This window comes from Atractosteus spatula, chromosome 18, assembly GCF_055471065.1.
Source record: "Atractosteus spatula isolate fAtrSpa1 chromosome 18, fAtrSpa1.hap1, whole genome shotgun sequence".
Lineage (NCBI taxonomy): Eukaryota > Metazoa > Chordata > Actinopteri > Semionotiformes > Lepisosteidae > Atractosteus > Atractosteus spatula.
In genome coordinates this window covers 14,281,935-14,299,998 of record NC_142723.1, presented here as the reverse complement: position 1 = coordinate 14,299,998, position 18,064 = coordinate 14,281,935, and the positions used below count along the sequence as shown (strand labels likewise).

The following is an 18,064-nucleotide window of genomic DNA, read 5'->3' as shown; positions in this document are numbered from 1 at the left end:
TATACTGTTTTCTTTCTCTAAAAGCCCTTCTGTCTGTGTTTAGCAAAATGTTGTAAAAAATAAACTGTATTAAAAAAAATAAACTAGTATTTCAGCATTGTGATTTGTTTAGAATGCGTACAGGAGACATTTAACTTTAACACAAACTCACAGTGTTTGATTAACGCAAACTTCTACATTGTCAAGGCATGAAGAAATGATGTCCTTAAGTTTGAAATACTATAATTTTCTTACTAACATATTTAAAAATTGCAACTTACCTTGCACAGTAAAATTACTTTAACAGTAAAAACTATGGAAATGATAGTTTTAGTATAACAATTGCATTTACACTGGTTAATTTCAAAGTAATAGAGAAATTCATGTGCATCCTGACCAAACATCGCAGGGAAAAAATGTTTAAATTTCTCAGGTAATTCCTTGGAGTTCTGAAGACTTCTGTATAGTAAACTCCAAAGTTGATGGAGAGAGAATCACTCTGCACCTCAGTTTATGATACCAAGATTTTAAAATGTTGCCAAAGTCTCTGTCTGCTGCAATATCTATACTGTCCTGTGTTTCCTGGAATGGTTGCTTGCAACCACATAAGTTCAAGTAAGTCTATGTATTATATGAAAATACAAAATCAAAACTGTACTTTAGAAAAAAAAAGTACTTTCAGAATACGGTAAATAGTTACTTTCACAACTGCATTTTGCATTTGTAATTATATAGTATTTATTTTAACGTTGTGTGAGATATTTAGTACATATCAAACCATTGAATTATCCAAATTCTCTGAGCTATAGTACTTAGAATAATGGAATTCATTTCATGCTCATAGACTTTAAAGTAAATCAGATGAACCTTTCCTCTTGTAAATGTCTACAGGTCCATGAAGTAAAGTTTCTACAAACCATTTTAATATGGGAACATTTATGTCCCATTAAAGCTGTTTCTGTAATTAGTCATCATTAGCCTTTGGAATACAAAAAAAAACAGACAAGGGGAAAAAAAAGAACAATTGTGTTTTTTTAGAATAACAAATTCTTGGATTAAGCAAAGTACTCTGCATGCCTGAATTGACATGTAACAAGTGACCCTTTAAAGCCGCGTGCAACCTCATTTTGACTGATTTCATCTGTAGGCAAACGCAAAAGAAAGCAGTGTTATAAAACACTCAGCGGTCTCTGTTTATAATTAATTCATGGGGAGTGGTACCATGAATGAGAATGAATGGAATGTGCACGAAAAAGTCAGTCTTTTCGGGGAAAAAGGCTGATGTTAAAAGTGTATTACTGAGCAAAACATGGATCTTGATTCCTGATCCTGGAGGCACAGTGCCTCTCTGCCAGCGTCCCAGTCAATTGAAAGCACCAACACCTGAATCTGGGAGAAGCTGTTAAATTGGTCCATTTAAGCTGATTAAGGGCTGAATTAGAACAACAACAACAACAACACAAACACACACTGACCCTCTAGGACCAGGATTGGAGACCAGTGGCATATGATTTTCAGGTATCATGGTCCTAAGCCAAAGTTAATTACAAATTAGTGTCTTGTATTTTAAAATGTGATTAAAACATTTCAACAAGGAACATATTAGGTGATGATTTCCACTTAAATCCTTTATTGGGAATTTGTCATTGATTTTTGTTTAAACAATTTTGATCATACTGTATTTCACATTTTCTCAGGACAGCTGTTTGAGCTACAGATGGTCTAAACATCCTCTGAGCTAACCAAGACAAATTAGTCCTCAACCTGTATGAAAAACCTTATAGCCAACTCTTGAAATCATTCATTCTGCTGTATGGTATTACAAACATTAGATAGAGACAGATGTTGCAATACTGTGGGCTTTCCTGGGGCAGCAGAGAAGAAACCTGTATACTGCTTAATTAGTGAAGGGGAAACCCCAGGAAATGGTTTAATACAACCATACCCAAATCTCTCTGGTACTCAGATAGTCTGCTGCTGTACAAGAAACTGTATAGTGACTGCACCCAACTGAAGTTTGCTCTCAGTATATTACCATAGGTAAGTAACTCAATAGTTCTAGGGTTTTACATGTCTAGATACCTCACTTACTCTCATGTTTGAATCAATTCCTCATTGTTTTGAAAGTGTTGTACCCAAGAGTGCTGAACCTCTTGGTCGAGAACTTTATTTTCCATTGCAGTTGTTTTGTGTACAGAGCTGAAATGTTCAGTACTGTGTTGCTGAGTGGCAAAGCTATCTCATGGATTATGAAATGTCTTTAAACAGTGAAGACAACAAGATATTGCACAGATGCTAACCATTAACATGTTGTATAAGAATCTTAAATACTCATTCGTTTCTCCTTTTCATATTGACTTCCAGAATATGTGAGCTATTATAACATAGACTGTTTTTTTTACATGACATCTGTGCGGAGCTGCTCCATGTTTTCACGTGTCGAAAATAATTAATGGAAGATTCTAGAAACAGTTGTTTAGGAGAGACTTTGGAATACCAAAATAAATGTTTTCAGCGTAACTCTCATTGACAGAGCTACTGAAAAACAGTGAGGATTCTGCTTGATTTTCACATGCTTTGATTCAGAATCTAAGTAAAAGACGCAACTAGATAAGGTTCCACACGCTTTTTCAGGATTTTAACAATATTAAAAAAGCATTGTTAAAATTCTCAGTAGGTAATATATAGTATAAGACATCTTTGGACCTGAAAAATAGAAACCTGATGCTAAAAGATTTATGGCAATCTTTTATAGCAATCCATCCTTCACAAACACTGACACAGATATGTAACTGCTGTTTTTTTAAATTGGTTGAAACACTAATATGAGCATATTATGACATGTAATATAACGTAGATACAATAAAAACATGAAAATGTAACCGGAAAATAGGTTTACATGTTGTATCCAAGGTAAAAATCATTCAGTACATTTTGGGCTGTAGTCCTTCAGCTCTTAAAAAGGAAATTTGTAAAAATCAGTAAAATTGTACATTTCTGTCTTTAATCCACTGTATTTCCATTTTCTCCATCCTTTTTCTAAGAACTTTATAAGACTATTCTAAAGTAAATTCAGTTTTGACTTCTAAATGTGATAGTAATGAAAAAAATAGAAATTGCAGCTAATTTTTTAATGAATCTTACAAGATATATTATTGCAAAATAAGCAAATTTGCTTAGCATGTGATCTAAATTACACTTAATAAAGTCATAAATAACATTTACTGTTTTATTAAGTTTATATACAGTATACTATGTATTTGTACATTTATGCAACTGTATAAAAGAAATATTATTCCAGGATTCAAGGGCAAATTTAAAAAGTGGCTTTCAATAAGAAACTAATTTAGCGCTGAAGCCCTGAGTTCAGTTCTTAGGGTGCTGTCCGTGTGGAGTTTGTATGTTCTCTCTGTGTTCATGTGGGTTTTCACCAGTTGCTCCAGTTTCCACCCACGGTCCAAAGACATAAGACATAGGGCGGTGGCTCTGTGGCTAAGGATCTGCGCCTGTGGCTGAAAGGTTGCTGGTTCGTGCTGGTCCCGCGGCTGGCAGAGGAATCATACTCCGTCGGGCCCCTGAGCAAGGCTCTTAACCCCAACGGCTCCAGGGGCGCCGTATAAATGGCTGACCCTGTGCTCTGACCCCCAGCTTCTCTCTCCCTGCCTCTGTGTCTCCTGGAGAGCAAGCTGGGGTATGTGAAAAGAAATTCCTAATACAAGAAATTGTATATGGCCAGTAAAGTGATCTCATACTGGCAGACTAATTGGCTCCTGGGAAAAATGGCCCTGGTGTGAGTGTGTCGTGTCTGTATGTCCTGCTATAAACTGAAAGAAACACCATGTGTAATCATGCACAACATTAAAACTTTTATACCCTACTCAGAAAATGAATTTGTCTCAGAATAAAAGGTAAGCATTGGAAGACTATCTTTTGCATAACGTATTATGCGTTCCTCCTACGTGAATTTTAAAATGCGCTTCAAAAGATCTCAATTACAGTTACTCATAGATCAAATCTGTCTCAAAGTAGCTGTCTCTTGCGCACATGCTAGACAGAAACATGGTATTGTATTCTGATTGATCAAGGCCGTGATACTAGGCTAGGAATCCAAACATCCAAACGTAGTTCCCATATCCGGCACGAGCCTTTTTAATCAGCAGAATAAACTAGGTGTTGTTATGTTAACTAGAATGACTAATGAATATTTGTTGTTGTTGTTGTTGTTGTTTTCCAGAGACCAGGCAATATGAGACGCTGCCCTGACAGAGAGTACTGGGACAGTCTTGTCCGAAAATGTATGCCTTGCAAGAACATGTGTCGGGGGCAGCCCCAGCCCGAGAAATGTGTCCCTGTCTGTGGTTAGTGTTGTCCCTGTCTCTGGGAGATCTCCCTGTCTACTATGAGTGCAAGATAGCCTCTAAAACACAAAAGCCTTTGAAATACGGACGCAGAGGCTTAAATAATTCAAGCATGTGCTCAGAGTGTTCTACACTGGAAATGGCTTGCTAAAGTTCCATGAAAAACTAAAGCGGGTGTTTTAGCTTGTACTGCGGACCTGGAAGATTAACAGAACTTTCCAAATAAATTATTTATCACACTTCCAGGCTCACAGTTGCCTCTCTCTGGCTGTTATGACGCCCTGTGCCTGGAACTAAGAAATGACGTTTCCTTATAAACGCAATGTAATATGTCACTACATTACTGTACGAAATGATACATTTTAAGCTAGAATTTCTGTTCCTCGATTTAAACAGTCTTGGCGGTTTAGCAGATATACTGCTGAAATGTTCCCCACGTCACGTTTTCTGCCAGAGCAAAGCGAGTCTGGAGGTAAACACTAGAGGGCGCCAGTGGACCGCAATCCTATCAATGCCTATCCTATCTTCCGAATTGTTAGAGGGCACATTTAAGACCTGTACACCAAATCACTCTTGTCCTTACATATCACAAGTTTCCTTTTCGGTTGCTTCTCCCAGGCATCTCTCTTTTTGCATTGCTATTCTCCATTACTTTGAAAGCAGCTGCATTGTTAGTGACTGTGGACCAGCAGGAATCTCCTGAGATGTTATTTCGGTATCCTTGACGAAGCTACTTCACTCTCTTTGCTGCAGTAAACTCCCTGCTATATAGATGGGGTCCGCTGGTTATCACTGTAAATAAGAATTTGCTTTCAATTGATTTGCACAGGGGGCAGCATGGTGGTCCAGTGATTAGCACTGCTGCCTCACAGGGCTGCGGCTCTGGGTTCAGAGCTGTACCAGCAGTGCTATCTGTGTGCAGTTTGTGCGCTCCTTCTGTGTTTGTGTCTGCCCTGCGATGGGCTGTCCCATCCAGGGACGGTGTACCCTGTCTTGTGCCCATTGCTTGCCGGGATAGGCTCTGGCTTCCCCGTGACCCTGAGTTGGAAAAAGTGGTGGGAAAACGGAGGGATGAATGACATGCAGACCTGTATCTTAATAGGCAAATCGGCAGAGAATGACGAAGGCTGCTTCCACTCAGTCCAACGTCTAAGAAGATATAATATGGATTTTATCCTCTATGGATGAAGGTGCCGACTCATTCCCCCCTGAGATAAAACACAAAAAACCATTTGAGTGGGCTGGAGTGGACGACTGGGCTTAGCGGAGGCCAGACTGCGACCCTGTAGAATCACCGGATTTTGCTGACAAGTGATATTGGTAGCGAATATCTCGGAGGGCAGGACACTTAGCTCTGCTCCCCTGGCAGCTCTGGGCTCGGAGGTGCGATTCCAGCCTCTGGCTCTGCACCCCTGTGCGGAGTGGTCACGGGGATTTATAAAGTACCGAGCGCCAGGTTAGCGTGCCTTCTAACCCCCACCCTGGCATTTCACGCCAGTTCTCCATTCCCCGGCGGAATCGGGAACGATACCACAGCAGTCGCCAGCGGCCCGAGAGAGCCATGCCCGCTCCAAACCAACCCCCTCCCAAATCAGTGCCCGGCCTCGGCAGTATTTCTGGCTCCCTAGTGAAAGTCTATAAAGAGGGCCTTACGAAAAGCCGTTGTGGATTCTGCCCCCTCGGTCATCAAGGTGTTTGCAAAACACACAAGCCACAGAGACAGAGGTTCAAGAGCTTGGGAGAGCATGCAGCGAGCGGAAGGTTTTGATCGGTTCTTACCTGCACAGCTGGGTCAACTCACTTCCAAACCCCCCCCCCCCCGATCCAGCTAAATCCTTCTTCTGCTGTGTTTCTTCCTCCTCCAGCATCTCTGAAGTGCGAAGCCACTCCGGGGACGTACTACGACGAGCTCATAAAGAACTGCATGTCGTGTTCCGAAGTGTGCGGCGGACCTGCACCACAGTGCCCCGAGACATGTCGAAGTAAGCCCCCCTTTTTGAGGGAATCCCCACTGCTCCCTCTAACCGCGGGCTCAGCAGGTTAGAGGGGTTTGCATGTGGACTGGTGCGGCATAAATTTAAACTAGCGCTTATATTCCCACACTAAACAAAAATGTGCCACTCGGAAAAGGGGAAAGTGGAGGTGTACTGTAAACCTAATTTTCTTTTTCTAAGTAAACATTTTCACTTATTGTATTTGGACAACTAACAACAGCTCTTGGGATTTTAAGACTTTGTTGTTTCCTTTCATTGGGGCCTTACATAAATGTTCAGGTGGGTAGCTGTGTCAGCATGCGTAGGCTGCAAAGGAACAAGTAATAAGTTTTACTTATTACTAGTACTAGTTAAAGTAATGCTGAAAAAAAGAAGAAAGAAAACAACGTTTCGGCCGTGGAGCCTTCTTCAGGTGTGAGAAAGACAGGGCAGTAGCGTAGTCGTAGCAGATGTAGACTGCCCTGTCTTTCTTACACCTGAAGAAGGCTCCACGGCCGAAACGTTGTGTTTTCTTTCTTCTTTTTTTCAGCAGGGAATAAACCCATTACTTGTTCCTTAACATAAATGTTACCCAGTGTGGGACTTTGTCCTAATAGGATGGCAACATGTCATGGAAAATATTAACCAGCACATTTGAGCATTGATATATGATGGTGTGGTTGCAATGGGCTTTTTTATCTCTGCCTCTCTTGAGCCCACGCATGCAAAAACCTGGAGGCATGCAACAGCATGGAGGCTGTTGAATGTCCCCAAGAATTGCATCTCTGTAACAGTCTCGCTTTACACAGAGAGACCGGTCACTCTCTCCTGCTCTTGAAGCCCTCTCCAAACTGCACCGCAGCCTCAAAGACCGATAAGCATCAGTCTACACTATGACATCTGCTGCATGTGTTGCTTAACACAAGCGCGCGTCTGAATGGATTTTATTGTAACCCTTTCATAAGCACAGGAAGGCGTACGGATTCTGCATAGTAAAATGCTAAAAGCTCCTTTGCATCAGGTTGTTACAGTGATGTGTAATCCTAAAGCAGATATTTCTAAATTTCTAATCCTAAAGGCCAATATTTACATTAGTGTGATTAGTGCAGATCAGCGGTCACATCAGATATAATCCAGCCCAAGATGCTTTAAAAAAAACAGTTTATAACGCAATACCTAAAAAGCTTGTGAAGGCAGAAAGTCAAGCAGCATTAAATCTGTGCAGCAAATGCAACGACTGGACTTGGTCACTACCTGGGATCTCGAGTGGGGGGAAAAAAAAGTCTTCTGAAATGGTCTGGTATAAACTCCTGCCGGGGACATAGGTAACAGTTAATTCAAAAGGGATTTAAAACAAACCGGCTGACAGTTTTATTTCCCCCCCCCGTCGCATGTTTTTAGTGGAAAGGCAGCCTGCCCTGAGCCCCACGAAGAGGCCGCAGATGGACAGGCTGCAGGACTACCACACCGTGGTGATCTACAGCCTGCTGGGCTGCTGCCTGGCGGCGCTCATCTGCTCCCTGTCCATCGCGCTGCTCATCCTGCTCAAGAGGTGCCGAGGCGCCGAGACCAAGACGGCGTCCTTCCGGAGCCAGGAGCCGAACGAGTACGCCGACAGGTCATCCAAAGGTCCGTTTTTTCCACTTCCGGCAAAATACGGCAAAACGATGCACTTCTTTTGAATGCTTTAACAATATTGATATTGGTTTATATTTCAGCTGAACCCTCTGTTAGTTTAAAGTGCTCAGGTATTGCAAGCAACCCCCTGCTAGTTCCTTTTTGCACTAGAAATTGATTGAAGCTCAGATGTGCCGTACGGGGCCAAGATGAATGAATAAAGCAATGAGGACAGAGCAGCCCGGCCTTGTGATGGCCACGGATGCGAACAGGGTGGCCAATCAGAGCCATGATGGGAGCTCACTGGATCCGATCAAGCGCGATTTGCGCATGAGAGAGCTGGTCCCTAATTCCGGACCATATCCCGACCCCCTGCGGGTGACCGGACTCCGTTGTGCTTTGCAGATCCGTTGGTGGAAACCGTCTTGCCGAAGGAGTCTTCTGTAGTCAAGGGGAAACCCCGGCCTACCGAGACCTGCATCTACTGCTTTCCAGAGCTGAGAATGGCTGGAAGAATAGAGGGGAAACAGACGGAGACCCCCCTCGTCTTTCAGCAGGCTGGGCCTACCACAAGCCCAACCACGGCCACCTCCATCCCCCCCAGCACCTTGGACAAGGACCGGACCATCAAAATCATTTGCTCCCCTTCCCAGACCACCTCTTCATTTGAATTTGCAGCCCAGCATTAGGGGAGCAGAGCGCCATGGGAAAACGAGACGATCTGGGCTATGGTTTCAACAACAGCAGTAGGACAGTGGCTTGATAGCGCTTTCAGGAATCGAGCAGGACGAATCTTGGGAGGGGCACTGGAACTCCACCAGACACCATGAAGTCATGTAGCTCATGCGTTCAAGAGAGAGTGGAAACAAGCGAGCACACAAGATCGAAATCCTAATAATGGCGAGACCTTGTGCATGAGAGTGTTTCCGGTATTGGTGTGATTGTACCGTTGCAAAATAAAACAATTTAGGAGTATTTGCATTCGGGATAGGCTGGGATTTAAAGAAAATATAGAAGAGTTTTAAAGGCTGCTTTTTATCACTGCAGAGCTAAGCATGTTCCACCTCTGATATTAGATATATAATAGATCACCACCAATCTACTAATTTAACCCAATTATCTCCACGAGTTACAGAGCTGTTAATTAAGATAATAAATTAAATAATTTAAATCTAGGCACTGAGATCTTGGGGCTTTGTAGGACTAGAAATGACGATCACTGCTTTGACCACAATATAGGAGTCACAAAGATGAAGCACAAAAAATGTTAATTTCTTCTATTGTATCCCAGTCCCAGCGATTGAAAAATCTGTGCTGTTTATTTCATATTATATCTGAGCAAAAGATTCAGACGGGATTAAGATTATGTCACCGTGTTGCACCGTAAGCAATGTAAAATCTATTACTAGCACTTTTGCAGAATTGAACAGTTTTCAGTGATGTTAATGAAAATGTGTTCATGTGAAATGCACTTTAAGACACAGTGTGTTTCTGGGCTATTTATGACCCTATTCTCCATGATTACCGCAAACAGGCACTCGTTGTAAAGTGCTGCTCTCAAGAAGAGTCATTATTCTCCAATCCAATGCCCCCTCACAGTGGAGACACTGCAGTCTAACTCAGGCTCCTGCTCTGTGATGTAACTAAGATTATGTGACTGGAATTCCATCACAGAACTGGCTTGTTCATCTTGAGCACAGTGAATTAAAAAAAGTCCCAAATTAGTTGAACATTTACTATTTTTTTTAAAGGGCTGGGAGTTTAGTATTGCCTGCAATACCAGCTTAAAAATGTAACTGGGCAAAGCTGAATCACGGAAGAATGTTGGGCAGAACCAGCAATATGCATCATCTGAAAAAGGTCATTAGCAAGATTGGAGTTTTTCCCCAAAGTAGGGAGAAAATAACTCTCCATGTGCCAGCAGCTGACACTGGTGCAGTGCAAGAACTGCTTTATCCATCAAGATTAGTACCCAACCGGAGACTGACCCAGCAGGCACAGGGGTTAACACAGGATCTCTCCTCACAGGTTTTCGACAGAGCAAAAATGTTCAAGAAAAAACTGCAACGCGAAAACATGAAACAGCACCCAATTAAGAGAAACTCGGGTGTGAGTGTCACATCCACATTCTGGGACTGTACATACTGTACCTTCTCACCAGTATGAGGTATTAAATGCACCACATACATAAAAGAAACTCCCTTTCACCTGGGAACCTTGAAGATAGTGTTTAAGAACAAATAAACTGCTCAACCGTCACCCAGATGGATATGCACCTTAGTACAGGGGGTGTCCAGCGTAACGTGAGGGGTGACAATTGTTTTTCCTTTCTTGTGCTCAAACACTTGTTTGCCCATTGGTTTACCGCAATAAACAAAACACACAAAGCTTCCAATAGGCCAGAAAGAGCTTTTTATGTAGTTCCCTTCCTTGGCCTCAAGTCATTCAAATATTCCAATTTTCATCTGCAATGAAAAGCAAAGGCCACATCAACAATACTAATGGAAAAACAAGATTCGGGGGTAAACGTGCTGGGCGTGACAAAGTTATACCAGAGGCCGCCGGGAAAGACTGATGTTGAAATGTTTGTAGATGGCTCTCAACTGTTTTGTGGGACTGGGGATGGGCTGTCAATGACTGAATGCTTGAAATGAACACAATGTGCTGCTTTTTGATCAATAAAAATTCAAATAAAAGTGCTACTCATTGCTGTTGGGGCCATTTAAGAGTTAACAGCCGTGTTAACTGTCCTGAGGTGATTCCTCTCGTGCTTGCATCCCCAGCTTGGAACTGGCTGAGCCACTTAGAAATCCACATGAGGGAAGAAAAAAAAAAACAGAACGTCACGTCACTCTGTATCGGGCAGGCTCCTCACTGTACTCGCCACCTAACATATGCATAATCTTACCGCAAGACTACATTTCTGAAAACCTGTGAAGTTCCCGTTACATAATGATTAATTACAATTGCACTCACTTACACAGCTTGGTATTTTACCAACTAGAATAACACAGGTGAAGTAGTCTATTTTTGGATACTGTATAACAGCAGTGTCTCACCTTGGATCTCAACCCACAGCCTTGTGATTACAAGTCTAGAACTGTAACCACTGCAGACGATACCAAAACTCAGTCACTACAAGTGCTTGTTTTTCCAAAGTGATGTGTAGATTTTGGATATATTTATATCCGATTCTGGCCTCCTGTTTATCCGCCAAGCTCGTTTACGATCTCTGGGCGACCAGGCCACCTCCTCTTGCTACTCCACAAAGCTCTGGAATTCTATCCCCCAGAATCAGTCACCTATCCTGAGCACATTCAAACCCACCCAAAACCTCTCCCGAAAGGCTTTTATTTAATTGGTGTCTGTCTGCACCCTTTATGTTAAAGCACATCCACTCTCCTTCTGTTTATTTGTGCCAATTGCATTTCCTGTCTTAGTGAATTTATTTTACTTTTCCTGAAGCTACTTTTAAAGGCTCCATATAAAATAAAAACTATTATTTTTATTTCAGGTGATGGGTTTTGTGAGTGGTCAAGTTCTTTGATACAGAAAAAGGCAAGCAGAAAACTATGGCATACCTTCATTCCAAGCAATTATCCCCCTTTCCTACAAAACAGACGATTTTTCATCATAATTCTATTCCAATTAAACTGAGCCCAGATTGGGGACTGTTGCTGTTCTCTCAGGATCTCCTCTTCTACCAGGGGATTGAAATCTTACTTTACTCAAAAGTACTTTGGGTTCACCACTAGGAATTGTAAAATACCTTCTGCTATTATGGGTTCCCAATCAAAACGTTTTCTTTTTCCCAGTTGCGGGTTTTAATCCCGGCCATTTTCTGACAGTGGCTGCTGTTTCTACCACCCAAATGCCAAAAAAAGGGAAAACGCATTGGCTGAGCTGCATAAACACCAGTAGGCAACTCCATAGGCACTTCCATTCCATTTTACTGCTGGTGCTTGTTTCATCTAATCCTTAATTCTGTAAGCAGTAGGGTCAAATAAACAGCAAAGAGGCGAGTGGATGAAAGTCCCACAACAGAATGGAATCATATTGTCAACATGGCTTACCTTCAAATGACATCACAGGCAGCCCTAGTGTACAGATCCCCCTGCGAGACCATCTGTCTAAGTTGTTTCAGTTGAACTTGTCTTCTTATTAATACTTTATGAACAACAACACACAGTTCCGTGGGTAGGGACGTCCAAACGTGAAATCTGACATTTTCCTGCACTGAAGCCATGGTTGAAATTCATACTTGAGCTCTCCAACTGATTTGGGGCAAAATAATCCAGGAGAGTTTACTCTTCCTGAATCGACAAGACAGTAAGTCAAGCTTGTGCATCTTGTGAAATGGCAAGGATCTTCGGAGCAGGCATTAGAATGCCACTATAGGAAATGGCCAAAATTCTGGGTTTTTATTAATCAGGACCTTGCTTAGAGGGAACCACAAAACAAAAAAAAGACAAGGAGACATTGTCATGTGTTGTTCCCACACTGACAGTATGAAGCACGCTATATGAGAAAATCAGCCGACAGTGAGATGCATATGTAAATTGTGACCGTGACTAGAGAGGCCAGATGATGAGCAGGTGTCCTCCAGTCTATGAAGTCTGCTGCCAGATGTTCACAAACCAAAAAACGGCAAAAAGGACAATTCAGCCCAGATGTTTTCTTTGAAATCATCTTGGGCTATAGCTCTACAGGACATACAGCACCTTGCCAAACCTGTGAAAGTCATGGTATTCCAGGGGAAATGTGATCAATGGAGCCCCTCCTGATCAAACAGTATCTCCTAAACCGCAGCATGAACAGAGAGTGTGCAAGGTTCAAAAGATGTAAATACTTACCAAGCACCATGTGTAAAGGGCATAAACCGTGTATAAATTTGTTACATCTTTTACATCTTGTAAATGTCTGTTACTTGTCCAGGTTTTTGTAAAACCTTATTGTAAAAGCACACATTTCCAAGAACTGCTAAATATCTTTACCAACAAGCATAAGCAACCTCAGCAGACAAAAAATTGTTTCTTGTGGAGCTCTTCACAGACTGAAGTTCACTTTCATATTTATAAACTACCCCCAGAGAAATCAAGAGTATGACAAGGTACACAAGAACACAATCTCATTACTATAGATGCTATTTTAGTGAGGTAAGGCCTTGAAATTTTAACCTCTTAAGGTGGGCTGCAGTTTCTGGTTTCAATAAAGTGATCTTTTCCCACAGTTCATGTCTCTGGAGAGTTCTCACACTCTTTGTGATGGTGTTCTGCACAGCCAAGGGAAAAAAAACCCAGATGAAGCCATCCAAGAAATAAACAACGAGGATCGCGATACAGAGGGATGAAATGCAATCAAAAGACATTTGCCTTTTTTAATTGCTGAAACAAACAGGGATTTAGTTTTTTTTTTTACTGTAACGATTTAGCCAGGTCCCTGATAAGTCTGTAGGTGGCCTTTCCTGACCACTGTGCATCACAAGCTTGGTTCTACCATTCACAATCTGTTTCCCAGCTTAAGAAAAATAAATACCTGCAGCAGACTCGAGGAGATGTATATATATTTTATGAGACTTAACACCAGAAGGCTCCAAAAGTCGTCAACAGTGTGGGACAATTAACTATTTAATGACCCTTGGGGCTCACTAGCAATATGGGTAGAGGACTTTTACACACATTGGTGATATTTCACTGTTAAAAAAACACACACACAGCCTTCCTCTGCTCTTTTATCCAGTTTAAACTGCATGCTTGGTAGACAAGTACTGATTCAGTACAGCATTGCATTTTGTACTGCTTATGCAACACAGATACTTTTGGGATCAGCAACACATTGCCAAGATTAATACTGATCGATTAAGCTGGGATGCAACATATAGTATGTAAGAGCATCCTTCTTTCCACTAGAGTAAAAATGATAATAAATGGTGCATCTGAAACATTAACACAGACTTTTGGTTTTTTTTTTCTTTTCACAATCAAGTGAGCTAATTCCACCTTGATACCAAAAACAACTTCTCACGATTAAAACAACGGCCAGGACAGTTTTGTACTACAACAGCACATTTCTGAATGGAGCTCACTGCAAATATTGAGGGGGGGGGGGGGGGAGGGGTGGAAAGAAGTCAACAGGAATTGATTCTTTTTTTTTTGAAAAAATATATATTCCCTGCCCTCACCAAAGGAAATAATAATAAAAAATAATAATAAAACAAATCAGGGCCCTCAACAGAAAAAAATCTGTCAAGCTTTGTCAAACAGCAGTCCTTTCGGCACAACTCGTGCGAGTTATTTTGAAAACCTGTCTCAGTACTGCATTTCCGGCTTCCAAAGTGTAATTTCTTTTAAAAAATAGATGTATACTAGTTTCATACAGTATTTAGTAACTAAATTCACAAATAATAATAAAAAAAAGTTCTTGCAAAGTCTTAATACCATTCCTTTTCTGCATTCAGACCCAGATGCATAAAAAAATGTTTGTTTTTTTTTGTCATTATAACTCTTAAATGCTTGGTCAGTTTGGAGCTGGAGCACCAATGGAAAAAAAAAAACAAAACAAACTAAAAAGCTCATGAGATGTGCCCACTGTCCCATCTGTCTGTCCGTCCCCGTCGGTCTGCCCACAGAGGAACGGGTGAGTGAAAGTGAGGGTTACTGTTTCATCTCCTCGTGCAAAATGGCAAGAGCCTTGTTCTGGCCCGTGAGGCTCTCCTCCAGGCTCCGGCGGTCCCGGTCCCCTCACTCCTCCGACCAACGTTCGGTGTCAAGTAGATACTGGTAGCTCAGTGCTGACTTCAGAAAAGTTTTGCTTTTTGTTTTTTTTTTCTTTTAACAAGAGATTCAGGTAGGTTTGTGTGTCGCTTTGAAGGCTTTCGCTTGCTCAGGTAAGGCTACTCGTACTCGAGGAACTGTTTGTGATAAAATAAGAGATACCTGGGAGGGGGAGAAAAAAAAAAAGAAACAGGATCAAAGTTCCGGCAGGGCAACATTCGAGCTCTGCTTTCACAGACTTTCAGTGTAAATATTGGGAGTGCATTTTGAAAGAGCTACATCGATAGTAAACACTCTGTGCATAGGCAATTACTTGGGAAAATGAAGCATTGCTTGACTAATGGAAGGATTATTGGTAATTAAATCCTAACCAAGAGCACTTCAGACAGCTCGTTAAGAACCGGAGTGTTGCTGATCCCTGCCCTCACAGCGCTCCGATTCAATTAAAACAAGACACCGGCCCTTCCGAGAACGGAAAAGGCACCTCAGCAGGCTACAAGCATGTTCAAGGGTTAGCAATATGACACAACGAGCAGGGCACGTACCCTTCACTATCTAGCACATCCTTGATGCTGGCCTTGGTGATGATTGCATCGTCACATTTAAACCACTGGTCCTTGTGCTGCCGGATGAAGCTGGTATAGTGCCCGCTCTCCAGTGTTCCCTGATGATTGACCACTGCAAACAAGGAATACCTGAAAAAGACCAGCTGCCTTTATTATCTGCAGTCATGCTCTGGGTATTTCATTTTTGCTAGATTCAAGAGATCTAGGCCGAGAGATTAATGGCAGCTACAATTACAATCTGCGCATGGTGCCTTGTACTGTGTTGTTGGCAAATCAATCTATACAGCCCTTACTGGATGTTGAGAAAGAGCTTAAGGAATAAAACCTTTGGATACAAGGGGGGAGGTTAGAATCCAAAATCCACATGTCGGAGACATGAAGGAACACAAAGAAAACCTGAAAACCCCGCACAGACTGCTGGGAAGCAAAATCCACAAAACGACTTAAGTTGAAAAGAAAACAATATTAAAAATGAAGTCTACGAGACACTGCACACGCTGGTCACAAAATCATGACGACTTGGCATGCCCAAACCCACAAAGCCACCCACAGAAAACATTCACGTTTTTTCTAGAGAGGCAGCCAAGCTGCATTGTGCTCTGCAGCGTATCCATTTTTTAATCCCTCTGCAGCCTGCCACACCCACCTCTTGATTTAAATGCATTCCACATAGCACTGCGAGCTGGGAAGAACACCAACCTGAATTAAAGGTCCTTCCAGAGTTCACAAATAGAAACAGCTCGCAGGAGCCCTTTTATCTGACACTGAGGCTGCCAAAAATGTGTTGAGAGGGAGGCTAATTTGTGACTACATCAGCGATACCCAAAAGAACAGAAAAAAAATCAAATCGTCTGTTGGAAAGTCTGGACCAATACGACGTAAGGTGTACAAATTAATGTGACCTGAAATTGACGTGAAAGTAAATTTGCAATTTAGTGGGAGATATAATGCGTTTAAGAACAAATTAAATGCAGATCACAACAGCAAGGTGTAATTCACAAATCAAATGAAATTTAAATAAATGTACTGCGTGGACCAGGGGTATCAAAGTCATTCACTACGGTGGCACAGATTTTCTTGACATGTTCTTTAAGTTGGGCATATACAGTATATCATACGTTATTGAAATACTAGGCACATTCATTACATAGCATAATTAATTTGAAGTGTTTTCATTTTTAGTTTTTAAAACAAAACACCCCCTTTTGAATGCAATTAGCTGTAATGGTGTCTTCACTAAATTTCCATTTAGCTAAACTCTCATGATTGAGCATGGGATTTGTTTACCATTATTTAATTTATTTACCAACATTATTTAAGATATCATAGTTCAGATTCTAATGGAGTATAATAATAATAATCTATAATAACTAACTATAATAATAACTTATATTGCACTTTTCTGGACACTCCACTCAAAGCTCTTTACAGGTAATGGGGACTCCCCTCCACCACCACCAATCTGCAGCCCCACCTGGATGATGTGACGGCAGCCATAGTCCACCAGTACACTCCCCACACACCAGCTATCAGAGTGATGAAGCCAGTTCAGAGATGGGGATTATGAGGAGGCCATGATTGGTAAAGGCCAGGGGGAAATTTGGTCAGGAAGCTGGGGTAACACCCCTACTCTTTTCGAGAAACACCCTGGGATCTTTAATGACTACAGACAGTCAGGACCTCGGTTTTAACTTCTCATCCGAAGAACGGCGCTTTTTTAAAGTATAGTGTTGCCATCACTGTATTGGGCATTAGGCCACACACAGACTGCAGGGTGAGCGCCCCCTACTGGCCCCTTCCAGCAGCAACCTTAGCTTTCCCAGGAGGTCTCCCATCCAGGTACTGACCAGGCTCACACTTGCTGAGTTTCTGTGGGCTGCCAGTTGTGAGTCGCAGGGTGATACGGCTGCTGGCTGTATATAATAAATAGTACAATGACATAATAAATAACTATATAAATCTGTTGTGCTGAAAATAATATTATCAGGACATCTTGTTCAGTAATTGGCAAAAACAAACAAGCAAATATATATATATCCCATATACTCACTACCGAACCCTTGATCTCTACAATTTTATGTTTCATTGAAGTCTGCACCTGTTTTCTTCACTGTAAAAAGTCATTTTCACTACAATGAAGCCTCATCCTTTCAGAACCGCTTTCCTTGTGATCTTGCTTATGTACTGATTTTTATTGTTAAACATTCTCCTTATGTTTACCATCATGTCAGCAAAACATGTTGTCAGTGCTGAGGGTATAACACAAGCAAATAAGAAAAGGAAAGCATTCCCTCTGGCTGCAAAACCTGAAGCTACACAAGTGATTGAAAAAGGACGAGCAGTCAAAATACATTTGCATTGTCTTGAACGTAGCTATGCTGTGATTCATGTTTAACATTTCACAATTTTCACATTGTCTAATCTAATGTATTAGGTTGAATAGGCTATCATAAACATGTTCTTATTTTGACAAATTCAGTACTCATAAGGTTACAAATTATCAGGTATTTTGTACACACTAAGAACAAGTTGTAAACGTTTACATGTAAAGGAAATTTAATTTTCATTATGCAAAATTTCACATACCAGGTTCACATTTCACATGAACAAGCTACCTTCATAACCCAAGGGGTGGGTGGGATTAGTGATCAGCGTCACCTGTAAACTCTGCCTGAAGTGATAAGACACAGTGACAAGTGTCACGGTGTGTGATAAGTGGAAAGCATCTCACTTTGTTTTGTAATTAGCAAGGTTTTAGTCTTTTCAACTAGGCAACAGATTCAGTAAAAGGCAGAGTT

At 41.5% G+C, this 18,064-nt stretch overlaps 2 protein-coding genes across 5 annotated transcripts in view; one reads left to right on the top strand and one right to left on the bottom strand.

Moving 5' to 3' along the window:
• Positions 1 to 4,225: 4,225 nt before the first annotated feature.
• On the top strand, positions 4,226 to 8,616 carry tnfrsf13b (TNF receptor superfamily member 13B). The gene is made up of 4 exons (XM_088936690.1): positions 4,226 to 4,337; positions 6,203 to 6,319; positions 7,712 to 7,939; positions 8,333 to 8,616. The coding sequence occupies exons 1-4, from the start codon at positions 4,226 to 4,228 to the stop codon at positions 8,614 to 8,616; spliced, it is 741 nt and encodes a 246-aa protein (XP_088792816.1).
• A 5,026-nt stretch (positions 8,617 to 13,642) lies between these two features.
• Positions 13,643 to 18,064, bottom strand: part of usp22 (ubiquitin specific peptidase 22) — a 67,071-nt gene continuing 62,649 nt past the window's right edge. For all 4 annotated transcript variants that reach the window (XM_088936759.1, XM_088936760.1, XM_088936761.1 and 1 more), the window contains 2 exons: positions 15,246 to 15,395; positions 13,643 to 14,862 (listed from right to left, as the gene is read on the bottom strand). In XM_088936759.1, the coding sequence (XP_088792885.1) occupies positions 14,820 to 14,862; positions 15,246 to 15,395 (193 nt within the window). In that variant the 3' untranslated portion in view covers positions 13,643 to 14,819. The remainder of the gene's footprint in view (positions 14,863 to 15,245; positions 15,396 to 18,064) is intronic.